The following is an 11,669-nucleotide window of genomic DNA, read 5'->3' on the forward strand; positions in this document are numbered from 1 at the left end:
CCAGATGATTTTCTTCTGACACGTAGGCATAGTCTCTCCATTTTCGATCGTCACTTGCTGTTGTGCCTTTACCAGTCTGATTTTGTAGTAACTGAGTCTCCTTATACCTCTTCAGAAATATAGAAAGGCCAGCTTTTGTTACGTTTCCCCCAATCTTGCTTCTAATTTCTCCATAACTATAACCTTCTTCACTTAATAGTACTATTTTACATTTCTTTCTTGGTGTCCAGTCAACTCTTTGTGCCATTAAAAAAAATTTATTATGTTCGGCAAACTCGCTAAATGAAAGAACACAAAAGAACCAACAACAACTTGATAGCAATCACATAACACACTGACAAAACAAAATAAAAAAATTCCTTCCAGTAGCACCTTAGAGACCAACAAATGTTATTGGTATGAGCTTTCATGTGCATGCACTCTTCTTCAGATACCAGCTCATACCAATAACAAACTTAGTTGCTCTCTAAGGTGCTACTGGAAGGAATTTTTTATTTTGTTTCGACTAAGGCAGATCAACATGGCTACCTACCAGTAACACTGACAAAAGTCATCCTAAGCAAGTTGTGATTCCTTTTTCTGGTTATTTGGCTATAACTTTTGATTGAATACACATAATTGAACACTTTTGTTGCATTACATTTTTGATTATATTATCTTTCCATTGATAAATAATTTCACGATATTACTACAAAAGAAGTAGTGTTATGAGCCGGTGTTATAAGCCATCAAACCTCTGAAATACACCTTCCCCCAAAACGCTTCTACAATTTTGGCCACTACTGTATATCAAAACAGCAACATTCAACAACCATCAAAATCTAATAATAAATATGTTGGTTAATGACAAACAACAAAGGTAATGAAGACACACAAAACTCCCTTCAGTTCTCCATTTGTTCCTGAGGCTCTAATCCCTTTTTGCCTCCATTGCAGATTGAGATGAATTGGAAATCGAGAGCAAGGGTGACCACAACAAAATCTCCAGAGAGGAGAAGCCACGGAAAAATTTGGAGTGTGGAGACAGCTTCAGTCAGAGCTCCCATTCCACTTCCCAACAAAGAAATCTCATTGGAAAGAAACCCTATCAGTGCATGGAATGTGGAAAGAGCTTCAGTCAGAACTCCAATCTCACTAAGCATCAGATAATTCATACAGGGGAGAAACCCTATCAGTGCGTGGAATGTGGAAAGAGCTTTAGTCAGAGAGGCCATTTCACTAGGCATCAGAGAATTCATACAGGAGAGAAACCCTATCAATGTGTGGAATGCGGAAAGAGCTTCAGTCAGAGCTCCCATCTCACTAAGCATCAGAGAATTCATGCAGGGGAGAAACCCTATCAGTGTGTGGAATGTGGGAACAACTTCACTGTTAGATCCTCTCTCTTTTCCCATCACAAAATTCATACAGGAGAGAAACCCTATCAGTGTGTGGAATGCGGAAAGAGCTTTAGTCGGAGAGACTCTCTCTTTTCCCATCAAAGAATTCATACAGGGGAGAAACCCTATCAGTGTGTGGAATGTGGAAAGAGCTTCAGTCACAGCCAAAGTCTGACTTCACATCACAGAATTCATACAGGGGAGAAACCCTATCAGTGCGTGGAATGTGGAAAGAACTTCAGTCACAGCCAAAGTCTGACTTCCCATCAACGAAATCATACAGGTGATAAACCCTATGAGTGTGTGGAATGTGGAAAGAGCTTCAGTCATAGTGCATCTCTCACTTCCCATCAGAGAATTCATACAGGAGAGAAACCCTATCAGTGTGTGGAATGTGGAAAGAGCTTCACTCACAGCCACTATCTTACTTCCCATCAAAGAACCCATACAGGGGAGAAACCCTATCAGTGCATGGAATGTGGAAAGAGCTTCTGTCAGGGGTTCTCTCTCACTTCCCATCACAAAATTCATACAGGGGAGAAACCATATCAGTGTGTGGAATGTGGAAAGAGCTTCAGGGAGAGCTCTTATCTCACTAACCACCAGAGAATTCATAAAGGGGAGAAACCCTATCAGTGCATGGAATGTGGAAAGAGCTTCAGTCAGAGCGCCCATCTCACTTCCCATCACAAAATTCATACAGGGGAGAAACCCTATCAGTGTGTGGAATGCGGAAAGAGCTTTAGTCGGAGAGACTCTCTCTTTTCCCATCAAAGAACTCATACAGGGGAGAAACCCTATCAGTGTGTGGAATGTGGAAAGAGCTTCAGTCACAGCCAAAGTCTGACTTCACATCACAGAATTCATACAGGGGAGAAACCATATCAGTGTGTGGAATGTGGAAAGAGCTTCAGGAGGAGCTCCTCTCTCACTTCCCATCAAAAAATTCATACAGGGGAGAAACCCTATCAGTGCATGGAATGTGGAAAGAGCTTCAGTCAGAGGTCCTCTCTCACTTCCCATCACAAAATTCATACAGGGGAGAAACCGTATCAATGTGTGGAATGTGGAAAGAGCTTCCGTCAGAGCTACGATCTCACTTCCCATCACAAAATTCATACAGGGGAGAAACCATATCAGTGTGTGGAATGTGGAAAGAGCTTCAGTCATAGTGCATCTCTCACTTCCCATCAGAGAATTCATACAGGAGAGAAACCCTATCAGTGTGTGGAATGTGGAAAGAGCTTTAGTCGGAGCTACTCTCTCACTTCCCATCAAAGAATCCATACAAAGGTTGGAAAAACCATTATACAGCTTTAGGAGACAGGCAAATCAGCACCTTTTAAACCAGGCCTTTGGCTGATTGACATGTAATGTCCTTTTCAAATGTGGTGGTGGGGGGTTACAGAGGTGTATTGTGTTTTTATATTGTGCTTTTATGTTGTAACCGTCCTGCGACATCTGGGAACAGGGATTAGGAGCCTACCCTTAGAGGCCGAGGGGTCTTTGCCCCCCAATAAAACATTTGAGGGGGCCACCCCCCCAGTTGGTAGGCATTGACATTCCAATGGCATGCATGCATCATGTGATTGATTGTGCTAGGCGGCCTGATCCCACCACCAATATTTTATTCAATTCAGCACCACTGGGTCGAGTATTATACAAACTAAATAAAGACATAAATCGCCTTCCTTTGCACATGTTCCAGCTTGTCAATATCCTTATTTATTTTCATCTTTAAAATTTATGTCCCTTCGTCTGAAGATTTCACAATATAAACATACTAGATGAAAGCATGGCTTTCTCAAAAACAAGTAAAGCCAGAGAAATCTCTCCTCCCCTTTTTTGGATGGAGTTACAAACTTTGTTGATCAGGGGAGAGCTGTGGAAATAGTGCATCTTGATTTCAATAAGGCAAATTTTGACAAAGTGCCCCCATGAAATATTTACGTGGAAGCTGGTAATATGTGAGCTGAATGAGGTAACTGTTAGGTGGATTTGACTGACCAAACCCAAAGAGGACTCCTTCATGGTTCCTCCTCATCCTGGGGAAAAGTGACCAGTGGGGTGCTGCAGGGTTCTGTCCTGGGCCCGTTGTTGTTCAGCGTCTTTAAAAATGACTTGGATGAAGGAACTGAGGGGATGCTCATCCCATTTGCAGACGACACCAAATGGGGAGCGGAGGCCAATGTGGCAGAAGGCAGAATCGGATCAAGGGCAGGAATAGTACCACTTTATTCTGCCTTGGTCAGGCCTCACCTAGAACACTGTTCAATTCTGGGCATCACAATTTAAGTATCCAAAAGGTGGGGGAACACAGTCCGTATTCCTTTTATAACATGTGGCCAATGTTTATTGAATACATGTATTTTTAATACTGTTGTAGGAATCCACCCAGCACTCAGTAATTGTTATTAAACATTAAATATGGGGCGCTTAAGCACTACCCACCCCCCGATCTCTCAGAGCGAAAATACCTCTGTGGGCGGGATCGACAAATAGGATAGCTTGAAGAACACACCAGCCCTGTGTGTACCTAGAGGGAACCACTGTATATATAGGGATAGTAAGTTGTGATGGCAGTGAGTCGCGGATGAGTGCAGTTCATTTATAAAGTTGGTTTTATTCCAAGAAAAGAACAGATTACCAGGAGCTCCTCTCCCGTGAGCTGGTTGCCATTATGATGATGACTCAACTAAGTTCTCAGTGTCACGTTTCATCCTACAAATGCAACGTGGGAGGAACCTTCTCTTCATACTCTGTGACGAATCGCATCCTTTTTCCTGTCCCCCCCCCCCCGCTCTTGAATACTCAAAGGCTGGCCAGCCATTTCTGAGAGGCTATCTGTGGAGTTTGGCCTTTCACCTACATTCTGGGAGAGTGTTTCCATGACAACCTCCCCCTCTTTGATCTGGGCCATCTTCCAACCCTGGCAACTGCTTAGAATCAGAAGCTTCCTGTATCCTGACATCAGTGTTTATATAGAGAAGAAATAAAAATGTCAACTAATACCAAGAAAGGACAGCCAATCCCAACACTCCTTAGTTTAACGGCAAGATGCCGCTCCGTAGTGTTTGAGCTTATTGTGGTGGTTTTAAAAAAAGAATAAGCAGAGTAAAAAGAACAGGACTTTGAAAGGGGGGAGCTGCTGAGCTGCCTGCTGCTGCCTGCGTACTAAAAATTTTATGGACTGTGACTGGGTGACTTGACACGAACCCGGTTCCCCAGATTAGGTGACTACCGCTCTTAACCACTACACCACACTGGCTCTCATGCAAGAAACTCATGTCACCAGATTACATAGAAAAGTACTTCAGAATAAGAGACTTGGACAGGAATTCATTTCATCGGACAAAGTGAAGAAAAGAGGAGTGGTCTTCTATTAAAGTAAAATGGAATCCTAAAATGTTTAAAGATGAGGAGGGAAGATATATTGCAGTAGAAGTCAAGGCACAAGGCGAGAAATATTTGCTCTTGGGAATTTATGCACCAAATGATGAAAAGCGGAATTTTTTAAGAATCTGGAAACAAGACTTCTGGATTATATGGATTACAAATTGATTTTGATGGGAGATTTGAATGGTGTCGCATCAATGCTTATGGATAGAACACAGAGACAGAAAGTTATGAATTCTGGCAGACTACCAAAGGTCTTTTTTGAAATGGTGGACAAATTTGATCTGTCAGACATATGAAGAGTGAGAAATCCAGCAGAAAAAGCCTTCACATTCAATTCCGATGCAAATCAATCACTCTCAAGAAATGACTATTTATGGATATCCAGAGACATTGTTCCCAGAGTAACCAAAGTTGAAATATGCCCAGACTCTGATCATAATGCTGTGTTATTGGAAATGAAAATATTTCTGCAGGGATCCTTCAGATGGAGAATGAATGATGATTTGTTGAGGAATGAACAGACAACTGGGAAAGCCCAAAAGACTCTTAAAGATTACTTTGAGACAAATATGAATTCTGAGGTGGAAACAAGAGTCGTTTGAGATGCAAGGAAAGCGGTGATGAGAGGATTCCTCATACAACAAAATTTGATTAAGAAAAAGATACAGAATGAAAAAATAGATAACATTTTGTCTCAATTAAAAGATAAAGAGAAGAATTTGAGATGTAACCCAAAGAACCTGCAGATCCAAAAGGAAATTAAAGCTTTACAGATTCAGTATTCCCAGATTATAAACCAGGAAATAGAATGGAAAATAAGGATGATGAGACAAAGGAATTTTGAATCTGCAAATAAATGTGGAAAACTGCTTGCTTGGCAATTAAAAAAGAGACAGAAACAAAGTACTATTACTAATATTGTTTCAGAAGGAAAGTCTGTGGAGAACCTTGCAGAGATAAGAAGATGCTTTCAGAAGTATTATAAACAGCTGTATAAAAGTGGAAATGAAGATAAAGATAAAGATAAAATTGAGCGATTTAAATGGATTGCAAAAAAATCCCTAAAATAAAAAGATCCTGCTTAATGGATTGCATCATAGAATCATAGAGTTGGAAGAGACCACAAGGGCCATCGAGTCCAACCCCCTGCCAAGCAGGAAACACCATCAGAGCACTCCTGACATACGGTTGTCAAGCCTCTGCTTAAAGACCTCCAAAGAAGGAGACTCCACCACACTCCTTGGCAGCAAATTCCACTGTCGAACAGCTCTTACTGTCAGGAAGTTCTTCCTAATGTTTAGGTGGAATCTTCTTTCTTGTAGTTTGGATCCATTGCTCCGTGTCCGCTTCTCTGGAGCAGCAGAAAACAACCTTTCTCCCTCCTCTATGTGACATCCTTTTATATATTTGAACATGGCTATCATATCACCCCTTAAGCTCCTCTTCTCCAGGCTAAACATGCCCAGCTCCCTTAGCCGTTCCTCATAAGGCATCGTTTCCAGGCCTTTGACCATTTTGGTTGCCCTCCTCTGGACACGTTCCAGTTTGTCAGTGTCCTTCTTGAACTGTGGTGCCCAGAACTGGACACAGTACTCCAGGTGAGGTCTGACCAGAGCAGAATACAGTGGCACTATTACTTCCCTTGATCTAGATGCTATACTCCTATTGATGCAGCCCAGAATTGCATTGGCTTTTTTAGCTGCCGCGTCACACTGTTTTCTCATGTCAAGTTTGTGGTCAACCAAGACTCCTAGATCCTTTTCACATGTACTGCTCTCAAGCCAGGTGTCACCCATCTTGTATTTGTGCCTCTCATTTTTTTTTGCCCAAGTGCAATACTTTACATTTCTCCCTGTTAAAATTCATCTTGTTTGTTTTGGCCCAGTTCTCTAATCTGTCAAGGTTGTTTTGAAGTGTGATCCTGTCCTCTGGGTGTTAGCCACCCCTCCCAGTTTGTTGTCATCTGCAAATTTGATCAGGATGCCCTTGAGTCCATCATCCAAGTTGTTGATAAAGATGTTGAATAAGACCGGGCCCAAGACAGAACCCTGTGGCACCCCACTAGTCACTCTTCTCCAGGATGAAGAGGAACCATTGATGAGCACCCTTTGGTTTCGGTCAGTCAGCCAGTTACAAATCCACTGAGTGGTAGCATAGTCAAGACCGCATTTTACTAGCTTCTTTACAAGAATATCATGGGGCACCTTGTCAAATGCCTTGCTGAAATCAAGGTAGGCTACATCCACTGCGTTCCCTTCATCTACCAGGCTTGTAATTCTGTCAAAAAACGAGATCAGGTTAGTCTGACATGACTTATTTTTCAGAAATCCATGCTGACTATTGGTGATCACAGCATTCCTTTCTAGGTGCTCACAGACTGTTTGCTTAATGATCTGCTCCAGAATCTTCCCTGGTATTGATGTCAGACTGACTGGGCGGTAATTATTTGGGTCCTCTCTTTCCCCCCTTTTGAAAATAGGGACAACATTTGCCCTCCTCCAGTCTGCCGTGACTTCGCCTGTTCTCCAGGAATTCTCAAAGATGACTGCCAGTGGTTCTGAAATCACATCTGCCAGTTCTTTTAATACTCTTGGATGCAGTTCATCTGGCCCTGGAGACTTGAATACATCTAGACTAGCCAAGTATTCTTGTACTATCTCCTTAGTTATTCTGGGCTGTGTTTCCTCTGCTGAATCATTTGCTCCAAATTCTTCAGGTCGGGCATTGTTTTCTTTATCGGAGAAGCCTGAGGCAAAGAAGGCATTGAGGAGTTCAGCCCTTTCTGTGTCCCCTGTTTGCATTTCACCATCTTCTCCTCTGAGTGACCCCACTGTTTCTTTGTTCTTCCTTTTGCTACGAACATACCCATAAAAGCCTTTTTTGTTGCTTTTAACCTCTCTAGCAAGCCTGAGTTCATTCTGTGCTTTAGCTTTTCTGACTTTGTGTCTACACGTGCTGGCTATTTGAATTCCTCTTTGGTGGTTTCCCCCCTTTTCCATTTTTTGTACACATCCTTTTTTAATCTTAACTCAGTTAAAAGTTCTTTAGATAGCCACCCTGGCTTCTTTAGGCTTCTTTGGTTTGATTGATTACAAACCAAGAGGTTGAGAATGCAATAAATGAGATGCAGCTAGGCAAAGCACCAGGGCCAGATGGTTTGTCAGCAAAGTACTATAAGACCCTGAAAGACTGGCTTATTCAGCCATTGATGGACGTATGCAACAAGATATTAAGAGGGGACAAAGCACCTGAAACCTGGAAAGAATCTTTTATAACCCTGATACCAAAACCAGATCAAGATAGGTCCAACGTGAAAAATTATAGACCAATCTCACTACTCAAAGTGGATTACAAAATTTTTGCCAACATTTTGGCCAATAGATTGAAGAAGGTGCTAACAGATTATATTCACAAGGATCAGGCAGGATTTCTGCCTGGGATACATAATAAAGGTTGGGTGTTAAAAAAAACCTCTAAAGCGATGTTCATGTTTATTGATGCTGAGAAGGCCTTTGATAATGTTTCATGGAGTTTTATGAAAAGGAATTTAGAAAGTATTGAGGTTGGACAAGAATTCTTAAATGGTATTAATGCCATTTAGCTTTTTTGAACAAAAAGCTAAAATTATAGTTAATAATGTGGTTTCAGAAGAAATTAGAATTGAGAAAGGAACCAGGCAAGGGTGCCCACTTTCCCCTCTGCTTTTTATTTCGGTCCTGGAGGTTTTGTGAAATATGCTAAGAAAAGAGGAGGAGGTTAAAGGAATAACAGTAGGCTCTAAACAATCTAAGTTAAAAGCCTTTGCTGATGATCTGGTGTTAACTTTAGAAGACCCAGACTCCAGTGCAGTGAAAGCACTGGAGCTGATTCAGGGGTTTGGACAAGTAGCAGGATTCAAGTTAAATAAGAGCAAAATCAGTGTTGAGGGTGAAACTTAGATAATGAGGAGAGAAAAATACTTCAGGCCTTGTTTTTTGTGCAGAAAGTGAAATATTTGGGTGTGAATTTATCAGTGAAAAATTTGAATTTATATAAAGATAATTATGAGAAACTATGGAATGAAATTAAGAGAGAACTTGAGATCTGGTCAAATTTAAAATTGTCATTAATTGGCCGAATATCGGTGGTTAAGATGAACGTATTGCCAAAGATGTTTTTATTCCAAGCTTTACCAATTATTGACAATGTTAGACGTTTTAAAGAATGGCAGAAAACATTGTCTAAATTTATCTGGCAGGGGGGGAAACCCCAGAATTAAATATAAAATATTAACAGATGCAAAAGAGAGATGGGGATTTTCATTTATTTTGAGGCAGCAGCTTTCTGCTGTATTAAGGAATGGATTCAAATAGATAATGCTGATGTGTTAAATTTGGAAGGATTTGACAATGTATTTGGTTGGCATGCATACTTGTGGTATGACAAGATATTGGCTCATAAAGGTTTTAAAAATCATGTAATTAGAAAATCTTTATATAATGTATGGATAAGATATAAAGCTCTCTTGGAAAGGAAAACACCCAGATGGTTTTCACCAATGGAAGCAAACGCACAGAAAAAGTTGAATATGGAGAGTAAATGGTTGAAATATGCTGATTTACTAGTGAAAGATAATGAATTTAAATTAAGACCATTTGATAAAATTAAAGATAAATTGGATGGATGGTTACAATGTTATCAGATTACTGAATTATATAAACTTGATAAGAAAAATGGTTTTGCAACAAAAATCTAAATTGGAAACGGAAATGTTAGATACCAATGTTAAAAATCTCTCTAAAATGTATAATTTGTTGTTAGAATGGCATACAAAGGACGAACAAGTTAAATCTGTGATGATAGATTGGGCAAGAGATGTTGGACACAATATAATGTTGGCAGAAAGGGAAAGGCTGTGGAAGAAAGGGGTTAAGTTTACTGCGTGTACTGTATTAAAAGAAAATATTATGAAAATGCTGTATAGATGGTACTTAACCCTAGTGAAATTAGCAAAGATGTATCATACAAATGATAACTTGTGTTGGAAATGCAAAGGAAAAGGAGGTACTTTCTATCATATGTGGTGGACGTGTCCTAAGGTGAAAGACTTCTTGGAAAAGATATATAATGAGTTGAAAGAAACGTTGAAAAATACATTTATTAAAAAAACATAAGCCTTTCTACTTGGAATAATAGGACTGGAATTGCCCAAAAAAGATGTTAGACTGTTTTTGTATGCCACTACAGTGGCAAGACTTTTATCAGCCAAAAATTGGAAATCACAAGAGATACCAACAATAGAAGAATGGCAGATGTTGAACTTTTTGGAGCTGGCCGGCCTGACTGGAAGAATCCGTGACCAGAAAGAAGAGGAGACACAAGAGGACTGGAAGAAATTTAAAGACTATTTAGCTAAATATTGTAATATAAGATAAAGAGAAATTTCTTGGAAGTAATAATTAGACTTAGGAGTAGAATAAGTATATGTTGTTAATAAACATTAAGGATTAGAATAGTAATAAAGGAGAATTAGTAAATGAAAGAAGTTAATATTATTAGAAATCTGAATTTGGAGAACTGCTAAACAGGTGATATAATGAAATTCAGGTAGAGGGAATTCGAGGAAGTCAGTTATCAATGAAATGAAACTAGGATTTGGAAGTAGAAATTCTTTATGTGTTTTTCTTTGTTTTTGTGTATTGTAATGTTTTTCTTTTTTCTTGTTTCTTTTTTATGTGATAAATGTGAAAACCAATACAAAATTGGGGGGGGGGGGGAGAAAGAGAAGGACAGGAAAGTCCAGGAGGATAATAAAAGAAGTAGAGTTTCCCACAACTATATTATTGTACTTAAGTGCAGTTCCATATTTGATGTTGATATTTGACTTTGTGTCTAATAAAAATTCATGAATTTGAACATTATATCGTGGAACATCAATGGTTTGAACAATAAGGTAAAAAGGAAGAAAACTGTGCGTATCTTAAGAAAGAAAAAATGGGATGTCATTGGTCTCCAGGAAACACATATAGCAAAGAAACATGACAGAGTTTTATAGATAAGAAATTAGGAACAGAATACATAGCTTCAGATGTTTCCAAAAAGAGAGGAATAGTTATATATATATATATAAACCGAAAGATAGATGCAAAAATCCTACTTAAAGATGACAAAGGAAGAATATTAGGAATACAATTGACAAAAGGCAGAGAAGAAATAATTTTGGTGGGGGTATACGCAGGGCCGTCTTAAGCATAGCTGGCGCCATGGTGCAAAGATCCCTCCGGCGCCCCTCCCCCCGGTCCCCAGAGTTCATGACCTTTTTTAAGGGGGAGGGAACCCCAAAGTTGTTGACTTTTTAAGGAAAGGTTCCCCAGAATTCCAGAATTGTTGACCTTTTTTTAGACTTACACATTATCTCTGCTTGGGAAAGGAAAACAGGAAACATAAACTTCTTTAGATGCTCATTAATTAACAATGCACTTATATATACAACACCTCCACATTTTGTTTTTTCTTGTTTTTTTAAGACAAATTATCTTAATGTAACACCTTGTTTTTAGCAATGTTGATTGCTAATGTTAATGTTGATTTCTTTTTAAATTCAGATCTTTAAAAAAAAAAAACCCTAAATGACTGCAAAAATTAAAAACCATCCAAGAGGCTCACAGCAGAGCCAGAAATTATAGATAAAGCCTAAATCTGGCAACAGACAGGAAGGGGTTCCCCCCCTTTACTTGGCATCCAGCTTGCTCCGGACGATCACCGGTCTCCCATGGAACAGCATCAATCAGTTAGCGACACGAGCCTCAGTTATGCTCCACCCGTGCACACTTTGTCAGCAGAGTGTATAAATCATCCACAATGAAAGAGGCAGACAGAGGAATATGTGCAAGCAAAAATGTACGGCATTTA

The 11,669-nt window shown here is 39.7% G+C and overlaps 1 protein-coding gene and 1 long non-coding RNA gene across 5 annotated transcripts in view; both read left to right on the forward strand.

The window, feature by feature from the left end:
* Window positions 1–3,079, forward strand: part of LOC310754978 (uncharacterized protein) — a gene marked incomplete at its 5' end in the record, with an annotated part of 118,521 nt that extends 115,442 nt beyond the window's left edge. For all 4 annotated transcript variants that reach the window (XM_083631643.1, XM_083631644.1, XM_083631642.1 and 1 more), the window contains one exon: window positions 943–3,079. In XM_083631643.1, the coding sequence (XP_083487769.1) occupies window positions 943–2,699 (1,757 nt within the window). In that variant the 3' untranslated portion in view covers window positions 2,700–3,079. The remainder of the gene's footprint in view (window positions 1–942) is intronic.
* A 1,247-nt stretch (window positions 3,080–4,326) lies between these two features.
* Window positions 4,327–10,678, forward strand: LOC310754984. The gene is made up of 2 exons (XR_014544122.1): window positions 4,327–4,470; window positions 9,857–10,678. It is a non-coding gene; the product is annotated as an uncharacterized lncRNA (long non-coding RNA).
* The last annotated feature ends 991 nt before the right edge of the window (window positions 10,679–11,669 follow it).

The sequence above is a fragment of the Podarcis filfolensis genome (assembly GCF_964270895.1).
Source record: "Podarcis filfolensis genome assembly, contig: HAP1_SCAFFOLD_61, whole genome shotgun sequence".
In the NCBI taxonomy this organism is placed as follows: domain Eukaryota; kingdom Metazoa; phylum Chordata; class Lepidosauria; order Squamata; family Lacertidae; genus Podarcis; species Podarcis filfolensis.